General features: G+C 39.5%; 1 protein-coding gene across 4 annotated transcripts in view; it reads right to left on the minus strand.

The window, feature by feature from the left end:
• Positions 1–15,344, minus strand: part of ACTR3B (actin related protein 3B) — a 1,280,959-nt gene that overhangs the window by 336,673 nt on the left and 928,942 nt on the right. For all 4 annotated transcript variants that reach the window (XM_044066887.1, XM_044066889.1, XM_044066888.1 and 1 more), the window contains one exon: positions 173–346. In XM_044066887.1, the coding sequence (XP_043922822.1) occupies positions 173–346 (174 nt within the window). The remainder of the gene's footprint in view (positions 1–172; positions 347–15,344) is intronic.

Below are 15,344 nucleotides of genomic sequence, written 5' to 3' on the forward strand. Positions count from 1 at the left end.
CTGTTGGCTCAGTTAGATGTATTACATCACCTCTGCCTTCTGGTGTTTACTCCTAAAAAAAAACTTTTCCAGAATTCAGTGTTTCATGGCATTTGCCACTAGATGGCAGTGTTGCACAGCACATGGAAACTGCATTTCAACTACTGCACTTCACTAAATACTACTTGCTTACCTCAGGATGAAAGAAAATTTCAGGTCCAAGAAATCGCTCGTATCCCACATCGATTAAAAATTCTTTCTTGTTGATTGCATTTACTCCCTTATATCGTTTGATCCATCTGCCTGGATCTACATCATATTTGGTAAATTCTTTTACTATATCTGGACAGATATAGCAGTACCGCTCCTGTTAAAAAAAAAAAACACTCAGGAAGTGTCTAGAAAACTTTGAAAAAGTAAATAAAACAGACAAGAGATCATATTGATCTGAGCTAATTAGTTTCTTTGCTACTGTGTTTAGCAAACTGACCATTCATCCACATTACAAACGAGACATCCTGGACAGCCCTCTCTATACACCAAAAGCAGAAGGACAACCCAAAAATAACCTGCTAGTAGTACCTAATATTTCTGAGCTCAGAAATCAATGTGAGTCTCCACAAAAGATCTGGCACACATCAAGGCATAATAGTGCAGGCAAAACTAAAATTAAAATTTCTTTCATAAAAAATACCACTTACACTTCAAATCCATGGGACATGTACAGTTTTCTAGATACAATGTATTTTTTCACCTAGAACCTTCTGAGAAACACTGATGTTAGATATCATAGAGCAATGTACTAAATGCAATGTTGGTCTTTTGTAAAAAAAAAAACATAGTAAAGCTTGTCACAAAAATAAATATTGTCAGCCTAGCTATCTGGAATTTTGTAAATAATTATGTGTCATTTGTGAATACTAATATGATTTATATTGAAGTGTGACAGAGGGAGATACTGCCAGCACAGTTGTCTGGAATTTTGTAAATGGTCATGTTTCATTTGTGAATATCAACATGATTCATATGCTTGTGTTACAAATGTACTAGAACTGTATGTTATAAAATGGTCTGTACAGATGTGTGCTGAAGAGATATGTTGTACAGTACACAGTTTAAAGATGTATCCGCAGTGTACCCTACTGGAAAAGAACAGAGACATATATAAACTATTGTAACTATGTAAAAGTGTATGTTTTAACAGTGAGAACCGGCACATAGAAGGTTAACTTGCAAAACTTCAGAAAAACTGTTGAAATTAAATTATTTTATAATTTCTCCATAAAAGATGGATTCAGTGCAACAGCAGACATAATGTCTAGAACTAGAAGTTTTTGTATTTTGTCTTTGACATGACAGCATCAGCTGGAAGACCCACTCACCACATCTGTCATGGCTTGCTCTGTAAGTAAGTTAGCAATGGTATAGTAATTTCTCTTAGATACAGTTAGGAATATAGTAACGTATAGCTTAGATGTTTTCTTTACTTATTTGAGACTGTCCTGCAATGTTGTTTTAAATATTTCCTGTGATTTTGAACTCTGATGTAACTGTGATTGTTTCCTGAGTATTTTCTTGTTCTTTTATTGTTTATTATTAAATATATTTAAACGTATCATTGTGGCTGATATTTGTGAGACATATTTAACCTCTCAGAGTATTTGCATATCTATTTGGTGACACTGTGCAGGCCACTCCTAATAGCTTCACTCTTGGTCAAACTACCATTTGTATTAACAGTAGCATTACACAGTAAGATTGGACACCCTTTGTTAAGGGCCTTAAAGTAGCTGATAAGGAGTGGCTGGTGGCAGTCCAAACTACCTTAAAGTTTGGGAAAGGGGGGCATAGCTAGTAAACCTGTGCCAGGCTTTTCTCAGCTGTGTGTGTGTGTGTGTGTGTGTGTGTGTGTGTGTGTGTGTGTGTGTGTGTGTGTGTGTGTGAGCATGTGCGCGTGTGTGCGTGTGTGTGTGTGTGTGTGTGTGTGTGTGTGTGTGTGTGTGTGTGTGTGTGTGTGTGTGTGTGTGTATAAATCAAATCTCAAAGAGTGTGGCTGTCAGCTACTTGGGCAGGGACACAAAGCACTGGTTGGACAGAGAGGGTGCTGGAGGTCTTGGCTTGGCCACTCAGCTGTGATCTCAACTCTATAACTGTGCCAGTGGGGAGTCTTATTGGGGATCTGGAGAAAGAGGGAGAAACCAGCCCCAGACTGACTGTGATCTCTGTGTGCTCTTAAGGGAAATCACACTTTACTTTGTGTGTACTTGTCATCCCAGTGTGTACATCTCCCACTACTGCCAGTGGTGACAATTGAGGCTCCTTGATTACTTGGCCAGTGATGGGGTGTCACATATTAATTGGTTGGCAGTGGTGGGATATCCACATATTAGGATTTAGGGTTGTGGATAGTGCATTCCTGTAGCCTGTAAACAGTGGTGATGGAAAAAAGTGTATGTGCTCTCAATCAGCCACACAGTAAACATTCAGAGTTTCATATCACGATTGCTTTATTTTTTTTTTATTTTTTTTGTTAGCTTAGTTAGTCAGGGAGAGCAGGCAAGGATGTCAGCAGAGGAGTATGGCAAGTTGACAAGGAGCCAGTTGGCTGAGATGTGCCAAGCCAAAGGACTGGAGCATGTCAATCTGACTAAAGCAGAAATGATTGCAGCCTTAGTCACAGCTGCATCACAGACCAGCAACCAGGAGGACAATCAGACTGGCCGTGGGAGCGTACAACTCTCAGAAAATGGACAGTTTAACCTTTCCACAGAGGACTTAAAAATCCATCTGGAGTTAAACAGACTTGAACTGGAGGCCAAACATTTGGAACTGGAACCAGCAGAGAGACTGTGGCAGGAAAACAAATGGAATTAGAAGTAGCAGTGAGACTGAGACATCTGCAGGCTGAAGAGAATGAGCGGCAGGGACAACATGAAAAGGAGATGCTGACTCTTCACAAGGGTCATGGAGATAATGGGGAAGGGAGTAACTGAATCCCAGAAGCTACAAATGTCAATAACATTCTTCCACAATTCACAAAGGGGGATAGTTGTGATAGTTTTATTCATATGTTTGAAAGGGTGTGTAAACAGTATAATGTTGATCAAAGGCTCTGGGTACTGTTCCTGACCACCATACTCCATGGTAAAGCTTTGACTGCTATTTCTAAATTGTTTGACACCAATTGCTTAAATTATAATACTGTTAAAATTGCCTGTCAGAGTGTTTTAAGTTAACACCTGAAGCTTATAGAAAAATGTTTTGTGAGGATAGATGCAAGGCACATGAAAGTGTGTGTGAATATATTGCTGAACTTAGTACTTATTTTCATAGATGGGTGAGTGGGTGTCAGGTCACCACCTCTGAAGGACTGGCAGACCTTTTGGTGAGGGACCAAGCCCTTAGCACTTTGCCCAAAGACATGATAATCTGTTTAGTAGATAGAGAATGTAATACTGCAGATGAGGTGGGGAAAAGGAAAACCTATACCTAGCAAGCAGGGCATCACTGAACAGGAAAGTGACACCCAGTGCTGCTCATGGATGTAAGGGTACCCAGGGTGAGAAGCCTAAACCACCCCAACAGAGTCCACCAGTGGCAGGGGAAGCCACTAGTCCAGGTACACAGCCAGGACCAAGGGTTAAATGTTTTAAATGCAATCAGTGGGGCCATGTAATATATAGATGTCCACGGAGATAAAGTGGGGAACAAAAGGTGAGAGACCAAGAAAGTTGGAATGACAGAATGCCAGCAGTAAGTTGTCTGAAGACAAGAAGGGTACTAAACTACCACAAGATGTTATATACTGTCTTAGCAGATGGAAAACAGGCCACTGCTAAGACAGACACAGCCTCAGACCTAATCATTCTGAAGCCTGCAATGGTTAAAGAGGAGCACTACTTACTAGGGTAGTCTACTCCAGTCAGAGCTTTAGGAGGGACCCCATTCCAAATACATATGGCGAGGGCTCACCTTGACTGGAAGGGTGGAAAAGGAAGTAAGCAAGTAGGTGTGTTTGAGGATATCCCTGCAGGTGTCCTGATAGGGAATGATTTTGATAGTACAGTACCTTCTGTGTATGCAGTTGCATGCAGTCAGGATGGAGAAAAGCATGTGGGTCTGATAGCCTGAGGGTACCCAGACAGACTACAAACTTGAAGCCAGGACTGGTGTGCTGGTTACTTCAGAGAGGGAACTACCCTGTAGCACTGAAACTGAAGGTGAGCCACAGCTGCTTGTGGGTACTGATGTTCCCTTGGATAGAGTGACTGCACGGGGAGAGGTGAGTAGTAGTAGCCAGGCTGACAGTGAGGTACCGCTGTCACAGAATACCAGACTTCCTGTGGAAGGGGAGCTGGGAAGGGTTACAAAGAGATAGTGGAGACAGGCTCAGCTCTCAGACCCTGCATTACAAGGCCTGAGGGAGGTAGCCAGTGAGGCACCTGATTCTCAAGGAAGGTGGGATCTGTATACTGGGACAAAGGGTTAATGTACAGAGAGTGGTCCCCTGAGGGAAGTCTAGAGGGTGAGAGAATACAGCAGTTGGTAGTGCCCAGATCCTACCATCTGGCACTTCTAGCCATGATCTGTGATATTCCTTTTGCAGGTCATAATGGCCATAAAGCATACCAAAAGATGCATTATGCAGAACGTTTATTGGCCTGGGATTTCCAGGGATGCAACAGGGTACTGCAGGACCTGTGAGCAATGCCAAAAGGTAGGCAAGGCAGGAGACAAGATAAAAGCTCATTTGATGCCTTTACCTGTGATATAGGAGCCATTTCAGAGGGTAGCTATGGATATTGTGGGGCCTCTGAGTACCCCAAGTTCCACAGGGAAAAAGTATATCCTAGTGATAGTATATTATGCTACCAGATACCCTGAGGTGGTGGCTCTGTCCTCCACTGAGGTAGAAAAGGTGTCACATGCTTTGTTAGAGATTTTCAGCAGGGCAAGTTTCCCAAAAGAAATACTGACTGACAGAGGTGCCAATTTCACGTCAGACCAGCTGGCTTGTCTGTGGAACTACTGTGGGTTGAAGCACATAAAGACCATCCCCTACCATCCCCAGACTAATGATGGTCTTGTTGTGAGGTTAAACACTACACTCAAGACCATGCTATGGGCATTTGCAGGGCAGTTTAAGAGGGAGTGGGACAAATATTTGCCCCATCTGTTGTTTACTTACAGAGAGGTGCCCCAAGAATCCACAGGTTTTTCACCCTTTGAGTTGCTGTATGACCATATGGTGAGGAGACCTCTAGATTTGATTTGAGATGAGTGGGAGGGTGAGTGTGAAGCCCACAAGGAGTCTGTTGTGGCATATGTCCTAAACCTCAGGACAAGGTTCAGGGAACTCATGGATATGGGGTAGAGTATTCCCAGACAGGCTCACCCTCTCAAGCAACATTTCACAAGGGCACCTGAAAAATAGCTTGAGGTTTTGGTGGGGGGGGGGGTATGTCACAAAAGGAAATATTGGCAGCTTAGCTATCTGGAATTTTGTAAATAATTATGTCATTTGTAAATATTAATATGATTTATACAGAAGTGTGACAGAGGGAGATACTGCCAGCACAGCTGTCTGGAATTTTGTAAATGGTTATATGTCAATTGTGACTATCAACATAATTCATATGCTTGTGTTACAAATGTACTAGAACTGTATGTCATATAAGACAGTTTGGACAGACGTGTGCTGAAGAGATGTGCTGTAGAGTACTCAGCTTAGAAATGTGTCTTCAGTACTCCCTACTGGAAAAGAACAGAAATGTATATAAACTATTTTAACTGTGGGAACTGGCACATAGAAGGTTAACTTGTAAAACTTCAGAAAATAGTTGAAATTAAATTATTTTATAACTGCACCATAAAAGATGGTTTCAGTGCAACAGGAGACATAATGTCTAGAACTGCAAGTTTTTTGTATTTTGTCTTTGACCTGACAGCATCAGCTGGAAGACCCACTCACCACATCTGTCTTGCCTGGCTCTGTAAGTAAGTTAACTAGGGTACAGTGAATTCTCTTAGATACAGTTAGGAATATAGTGATTTATTGCTTAAATGTTTTCTTTCTTTATTTGAGACTGTCCTGCAAAGCTGTTTTAAATATTTCCTTTGATTTTGAACACTAATGTAACTGTGATTGTTTACTGAGTATTTTTTTTTTTTGTTCTTTTATTATTTATTATTAAATATATTTAAACCTATCATTGTGGCTGATATTTGTGAGATATAGTTAAGCTCCTAGAGTACTTGTATATCTATTTGGTGACACTGTGCACACCACTCCTAATAGCCTTGCTCTTGGTACAAACTACCATTTGTATTAACAGTAGCATTACACAGTAAGATTGGACACCCTTTGTTAAGGGCCCTAAAGTAGCTGATAAGTAGTAGCTTGTGGCAGTCCAAACTACCTCATAGTCTGGGAAAAGGGGCATAGTTAGTAAACCTGTGCCAGCCTTTCCCAGGTATGTGTGTTTGTGTATAAATCAAATCTCAAAGAGTGTGTGTATCAGCTACTTGGGCAGGGACATGAAGCAATGGTTGGACAGAGAGGGTGCTGGAGGTCTTGGCTTGGCCACTCAGCTCAGAGCTCTACTCTATAGCTGTGCCAGTGGAAAGTCTTACTGGGGATCTGGAAAAAGAGGGAGAAATCAGCCCCAAACTGACTATCTCTGTGTGCTCTTAAGGGAAATTGCACTTTACTGTGTGTGCTTGTCATCCTCCCAGTGTGTACATTCCCCACTGCTGCCACTGGTGAGACTTGAGACTCCTTGATTATTGGGCCAGTGCAGGGTGTCACAAAGCCCATAGACATAAACAAAATGTCTGATCAGCTACAACATGTACTTAACTTGTACTAGTTGTAGAAATCCTAAACAAAAACATGAACAATAAACTTTACAATCTTTTGTAAAATCTTACAACTGTTAACTTGCAGATAGCATGTGCATAGCATACTCAGTCACATTGCTTGCTGCACTCTTTCACTTCCCTTGATAACTGCATTGCATGGTAAGTGGCATCAACATGCCATTAATGTGTGCAGATTGACTAGCCTTAAGTGGCAGCTTACACTTTTTTCCTGATCACTTCCTTCCCCCATGTGACCTCTTTTTGCCTGAATGATCTGGCTTTTCCTACCTAAAATGTGCAGCAGCATTAAGGATTTTGCAGTGCAGCATAGCTTTAACCCAGTTTAGTTGGGCTGGTATGCAGTATTCCTGTGAACAGAAGTGCTGAATGATTCACAAAGTGTAGAACACAGCTGGTTAAATCTTGCACCAGTGTGGAAGTACTGCACTTGTTGAACAGACTACATATATGCAAACACCACCCCTCCCTGCCCATACATGATTTAAGGGGCCAGCTTCATTGGAGTACTGGCTGGTCTCAGTGGGATAACTTTTGGGACAGTAGCCTGGCACGGTCCAATGATGCTGTGCTTCTCTGCACAGTGATCCCCTTTTCCACCAAATATGCTGCAAACAATCCTGTGCAAAATATTAACACTGTCGCAAAAATAAAAACACCCAACTCTTCCAGTGCATAGTGGAAAACTCCCAAGTGGTAAGAGAGTCCCTGCTACTTCAGCCAGCCTTGTCCTTTCCCCAGTAAGTAATGTCAGTGAGTCACTGCCAATGGGAGGTCACACAATACCAGATCCCCTCATTACTGTAATGTGGTAATGAATCCCAGTCTGCTGTTATGCCTAATGACAGTAATTCCTTTATGAATGACAGGCAGGATGGCAGAGAGAAGTGCAGCAACAGACTACTGGACATCTGTACAGGTCGATAATGTACTGAGCTGACAGAAAATGTCAATAATGACCTGAGCTGATACAGAAGGTCGATAATGTACTGAACTGATACAGAAGGTTGATAATGTACTGAGATGAGCTCGCTAACTACACAGCACAGTACAGCATCTGTTTCACTATTTAAGGAGACCGGGATGAACTGGGCAGAGAAGTGCTTGTATGGCACTGTGCATAATGTGCTCCTACATCCTGTTTATAAAGTACAAGGGAGGGTTGTAAATTACCACTACAGACTGCGATTCATATCTGTGAATACGGATCCAGAATGACAGCATACAAGCCCTGGTGAGCAGACTGCTTGTGCTCCTCTGTGCACTGTATCTCTAAACAACACTTTGCAACATGAAGTCTTTAGAGCAACCAATGAGTGCACTCACTTTGAGTCTGTCTGTAGCAGTCACTGCATATGTGAGTGTGCTATTTGGGCCCCACATGTGGTGAGGTTTAGACAAGAATAGAGAAATACTTTCAGGTTCAGAACGATGAGTGACTTTAATTTGTTTTTTACTGCACTAACAGTCCTTAAACATCATTTCCTACCTCCAATGTAGTTAACCTCATCACAGACATTTTTCTCAGTAAAACATTACCTAAACATTGTCTAGCACCCAGGAACCATGGGTCTATATTAGATCACCGTATGCTTAGAAAAGCGAACGGTGATTAATCGACTCTATGTAAGTGAAAGCTTACAATGTCGGAGTGTCAGAACAGCAATTTTTTTCCAAGGGGAAAAAATTAGCTGTTCTAACAAAAAAAAAAAAACATTTAAAAAACAAGTTCAAACATTACATTAAGTGGGGGGCTTTGCCCCCCCCCCCCACTTAAATATACCAACTCCGAGATACAGTGCCGAAACAGCAAAGTACCTAAGCGGCCAAGAAAATTCTTTCCCAGGGAAAACATTTGCTTAACAGCCGCTTTGATATTTTGTGTTTTCAGCCTTTTAAGTTCGACCAAGACGCATTCGAAAGAATGCGTCTTCGATCTTCTAATATAGACCCGGAACCATTCAGTACCTTTCAATTTCTTCATTTTCATGTGTTCTTGCCACAGATTATGGAGGTTCTATCTTTTTTTTATATTCAAATCTCATGGCCTTTTATTTTAAAAAGGAATTTGTTTCAGCTTACATGCTGAAAGAGACATTCTTTCAATACTTTTCACTGTTAGTCACCACATAAAACTATGTATTGATGAGGAAAGAGAAGAGCTATAAAGTATACATAAGACCTAAAGTGAAATTACTTCAGTTAGTTCTTGAAGAACGCTTCATATGTAGAGTGGAAATAGGTTATATTTTGTTGACTCATTTATTTATTTAAATTTGTAAACAGGGTAGAACACTGCTCCAAATGGACCTCTTTCTGGCCAACCAGTTGACACAAAGCAATGAAACTACAGAGGTTTGCAAGATGATTACAAAGACTGAAATAACAAACAAAATAAATTCACAGCTAGTGACAAAATTACAAACTGCAGCATTTTCTGTTTTCATATATCCATAATATTACAATATTTAAAAAGACTGAGAACAGATCTACTGAGAAAGTATTAAGTTAGGTGATGGGGTTCATAAATTAAAAGACGATGGACATGAAGGGATTAGAGTATTAGTTCAGGGGGAGGGAGTATCATACCTCTCAACCTGTTAGTGCAAGAAATCTGTACAAAGCCTGACAAAATGGTGTGACAAAGACCAAAGAATATGGACATATTTTAAATATTGGTCTAATAAACTTAAAAAAGTTGCTAGAGTAACGGTGCTTGTTTTACCATACACTTTTTGAAGGATATGAAGCCTGAAACTCAAATGTATGCCATTATTTAGTGACTTAAATCCTTAGATCATTCCAGTGATTTGCCAGAAAGCCTCAAATTGGAAGAAAAAGAAATTTTATGGCAGCTTAAACTTGATGCAACCTCACCACCAGGCTTAAATGAAATAATTTCTATAAAAAGTTTGTTGAAATTGAAAGCTTTATATAGATAGTGTATTGTATTTTATATTTTATATGTTATGTGTCTCTCATTGATTTGAACATGCTTTTGCAACAACAATTTTGTATATTACTATTTCATATCTAATACCTGGAATTTATGTAGGTGGGCTCTTTAAAAGTTCCTTATATTCAATTCAGTTAATTGATTAATTAATCAATTATGTATTTTGATGACATCAGAATGTACTGTATTATATAAAGAGTGTGCTAAGATGGCGTTTTATCTGAAGAAGTTTACAATTTGCCAGTAAACGAAAGCGCTAATTTACATTCACAGTTGCCAGTGTGGTTTGTCTTCTTTTCTTTTGTTTCAACTAGTTTTTGAATCTTTTGTGGAGAAAACCACAAATGTTATGAAGAACAGACAAAAAATATGAGCCAAAAATCTGGACAGTTGAAGGTATGGGGAGGATAATCAAACTAATAAAAGAAGAGGCAGGGGAAAGGAGATGGAGGAAGAAGGAATGGGAGAAAAAGAAGAATTTCAGATGTGACATGGAAATAAATGATGGGGTGTGAAACTGCATGTGGTACAAAAGAGAGAGGATATGGGAGAGGAGGGAAAATATGACGAGGAGGGGAGGAAGAGGAAGTAGGAGAAGGAAGAACTAAATGTTTTCCAAAGTGATTAAGCGTGTATGATGAGGAGATTCACATATAAAGATGGAGGTGAAGTATTTAGTTACACTGATGCCTACGGTGGGGAAACAACTGGAGTGATGACAGCGGCCTGATTCTAATTATTGTTTGATTAATAGAAGGGAAGTACTGGACCTATAGAATACCCTGACATCTGCATACAGTATATTAGGAAGTTTAGAGAGGTCGCTGGGAATCTATTGATGAATATTGAGAGGCAATACAATTGAGTCTTGCTTGACCTCTTAAATAATTTTCACCAAATGGAAGAGTCAAAGTTAATTTTTAATTGAAAACCCTCTCACTGACACCATTGGAGACCATTAGTACTTATACCTGTTAATGAAACAGAATGCAGAAGTATTTTTGTGGTCTTACTAAGTAAAAGGCTTCAGTGAAGTTTATAAAAATAGCGCCTTTAAGACTCCCTTTATCCATATAATTATGAGAATATCATAGCTATTGTACTTCTGTTTGTCATAAATACATGCTACTGAGGGGAGAGTATGCTGTACTGTTGAATGCAGGAGGCTAGTTGTCCATAAGTAACTGTTTTCTAGAATTTTGCCTAAATTAGGAAATATGGAAACAGTTCTAAAGTAAAGCCTGCCCTGAAAATATTTAGAAGTGGGGGGCACTGTTTGCTCTCCCCATATATTATCTCTGCTTTCCTAAAAAAAGAAAACACGAACCAAATAACACACAAAGGTTTCCGGCACTATGAAGGTTATCCTAATTTCCAAGATACAGGCAAGTCACTCCAAGATGTAGTAAATCCTTTTATTGCGTAAACCAAAACACATCCCAAAAACGAAATCGATTAAGTGCTTTCGTCTCCCCAAATGGAGATTTCATCAGAATGATGGAACAAAGGCTGGAGGATTGACAGTTTTACTTGGAAGACTAATGGTACTTATATCAATGTAGGGTAAGTGATAGTGGTGAGTGGGAAAATGAGGCATGAAAAATGGTTAATGTGTTTTTTTTTTGTTTGTTTTAAGGCTGTTAGTGAATGCCTGACCTATTATTTGGTAAACTAATTTTAAAAACTGCATTGGTTGTCTTGCTTGAATTTTTGGGCCACCAAAGGAAATCAGTTGTATGGTAATGAGAAGTCTTCTTTGCAAGGACATTTAGGTTCATTAATCCATCCCTTGACTTTTGAGTAGGGTGTCTTTTCATTCCTGATGGGCTGAGTGTCTAACTTTGAACAGGGCAGTTATTTATTTACTAATACAGAGTTTAGGCTTAGATTTATAGAGCATGTGGATAAGACGGAAGTGCTTATTTTGAAGATTTTTTTAAAAGGCTGATAAAAAGATCAGCAGCAAGTTGGGATCATTACATTTGATAACTGTGGGCCAACCCATGGAGCTTAGGTTATGTCCTAGTTTTTAAAACATTTTGGTAGACTTACATCAGACGTAGATGAGCCTCGGAGGATGTTTATTATTTTAAATGCTATAGATAAAAGTAATAAGATAGGTAAGTGATCAATGTGTGTGTAAGGGGGTTAGAATTGAGTCACATCAGATTAAGTTGGGGGTGTTCATTGATCAAGTGCAGAATAGTTATTTGGCTTTTAATTGCATCTAGCATGATTTTTTAAGCACTTGGATAAAGTTGCCTTATGCTAAACATATGAATGATTTAAATTTTAGAGAGATCTAATACCTTTATGTTGAAATCTCCTACGATTAAATGTTGATTCTTTTTTTTTAATTATTTTCTTTAGCTTCCCAGTCCAGAATGAACACCTGAGATAACCATGCTTCTTCATCTCTCCCTCCAGTCCTCCTCTACACCAGTTGACTTAACCCCTAGACTGGGACTAGTATTCAACCTCCTGGGGGGGGAGGGGGCTGGAGACTGACGTTTCCTGACCTCATCTCATCCACTTTTAACTGCAAGGGTTTTTATATGCACTAGACTTCCCTCAGTGGAATGACGCAAGAATGTACCTATGGCTATTCTGGCTAATTGCATGTTGACATCCTCCCTTCCCCATTTAAGAACATATGCTAAAATATGACACTAATGTTGCTCTCCACCTTCTCTGCCAAGCAACCTTGTGCCACAAATACCCAGACCTACCCTCCGTGGTTAGCCCTACAGCTTCCCACATTCCAGGTCTCCAGTTTCACAGGCCAATGCCCCACTCCTGCAACAGTGGGCAGGTCACATGGTTTTGATCCTTTAAATATAAGCCTTAGAATATATTTAGATTAATCAGGACAGACTGGTGGTGGCAGTAGAAGATACATTATGGTCAGCAGTAGATGGGGACAACTTTGCAGCTGTGTGCTGAGTATGAGCCAGCCTGCTGAATGGTCATTAGAACAGGAAGAGTTGGCCATAATCTGAAACTGAATGTTCAGTCCATATAGAGGTAGACTTCCACCTCGTCTTGTAACTCCTTAGTGAGCTCTGAATATGTAATCATACTGAAAGTCACAGCTTAGGTTTAGTGCATTATCCTTCACTTGGGATTTTGTTAGTGACAAAAAACTATACTAAATGCTGCCATAAAAGGAAATTATTTGTTTAAGCTTATCTTAGATGATTCCAATGTTAAGGAGGCAGTGATTAATGTGGTGATTATTGTGGATGGAAACTGGAATATATATGGGTGGCAAGATACTTGTTTGAACCAGGATTTGATTTTACATTCCCTTAACAAGGAAAATGAAGAGGAAATGGGTAATGGGCGTATTTCTGAGCAGATTGTTTCCTTATGTATTTCATTTAATTACAGGGACACTGAAAGACTATATTAACAAACTGATAGTTTCATTTCTCCTATTGAACTGTTGCTAAAGAAAATCAAGGACACTCACTGTACAAAAACTAAATTGCTCGAATCTGTTGCACTAAGCCTATGAAGCGCCAAAGGTCATTCATCTAGGCATTCACTGATACATTCCTTCATTCATTCTTTCTTCGATATCTGCTTTATACTATTCAAGAGAGACAGATCAAGTCAGCAAAGGAACCTATTGCAGGAAGCAGTGAGTGCAAAGCATTTAACCAGTCCTAGCTGGAATACTAGTCCATCACAGTATGCACACACACACACACACACACACACACACACACACACACACACACACACAAGCACACACATACACACACACACACACACACACACACACACACACACACACACACACACACACACACACATGCGCGCGCGTGCACACACACACACACACACACACACACACACACACGCGCGCGCACACACACACACACACACACACACACACACACATACACACACACACATGCACTTTCATGTTGTTGACTTCCCGAATGAAATTTCACTCAATGACAATACCATGAAATGAAATTATTGAAAGTTGCTTTCAGCAAACATCATTTTATATATATATATATATATATATATTTATATATATATTTTTCCCCCCTTTTTTTTGCAGAAAAGCAACCAGATATACCCACAACCCAAAATTATATATACCATCTCCACAGATACACAATAGTGCACAAAAATTTAAACTTCATTGTCACTGCAAATGGCTTCAGCAAAATTTACCTGTCTGCCCCACCACCACCATACACACACACACACACACACACACACACACACACACACACACACACACACACACACACACACACACACACACACACACACACACACACACACCTACAGAGAGTATAAAGGATCACCAGTTTCCCTAATGGTGTGATTTTTATGAAGGAGGAAATCAAACACTCAGCAAACGTCCCTGCAGGAATTGTGCAGAATATGCAGATTAGTTGTGAGACTTAGAGACAAGCACTGAGAGGGAACAGTGCTGACCACTGTGTCACACCTATCAGTCATAAACAACTGGGAAGAGTTGTAGTGGCAGGCTTGCTACACCTACAACCCCAAATACCAATAAAAATCTACAGGTTACCTGCTTGTGTGAAGTAACATTTAAATGTTAAACTTACTATACATCAGAGAAATTTCCAAAGATACTTTAAGAAACCAGTGCTTCACATCACTATCACTGTAACTAAATATATAAACACATCACTTAATTTATTGTTTATTTCCTGTATCGTATTATGGAGGCAAAACTATATTATCGGAGAAAGATTAAAAGATTAAAAAAAAAAAATACAGAAGTAAAACAAAATAATGTCAGTAGGATTATCTCCACTATGTCACTTTGTGGTATAACAAATTAAAAATAATTCTAAACAGTAAGAGTGATACATAACCTTTAGTAGTGTAGACGATATCCAGATATGATAAAAATATATGTCTTCATTTTCTTTATGGAGTTTTCATTTAATGCATAAAAACCAGAGGACTCCCATATGTTGGTAGACTTGCAGTCTTTGGTTAAGGTATAACATTACATAATCTGCCTCCAAGGATCTGCACCAGAGGCAGTCCTAAATAGGAGAATGATCTCCTATGGGAAACTATTGGAGGGAGCACCCATCTGGGGTTGGGCTATACGTAAATGGTATCTTAGCTAACCCCTGATTAATAAAGTTAGTGATAAAGTTAGTGAATATGAACAGCAAGCTATAAATCTCATAGCAATCACTTTGTTAATTTAACAGTCCGCTAATTACAATAACACTCCTGAAACATGATCTGACAACCTTAATCTCCTATATTGTTCCAAATACCATATCCACACCAACAAGAAAGACATTCAACATAGTGCTCTTCTCTCAATACAATGTAAGTTAATAAACTTCACTTATTCAAAACCTTGCATTGCTGCATGTAAAACAAAGAATAAAACAGAATAACAATGCCACTACTAAAATAATCTTATCAAAATAAGGTCCAGGATGACACTTCATAACATACTAATAAGGCTAAGGAAGAATCAATACTACAACACACAAGCTATACGGAACTG

The sequence above is a fragment of the Protopterus annectens genome, chromosome 3.part1, assembly GCF_019279795.1.
Source record: "Protopterus annectens isolate FY-2018-M chromosome 3.part1, PAN1.0, whole genome shotgun sequence".
Taxonomy (NCBI): domain Eukaryota; kingdom Metazoa; phylum Chordata; order Ceratodontiformes; family Protopteridae; genus Protopterus; species Protopterus annectens.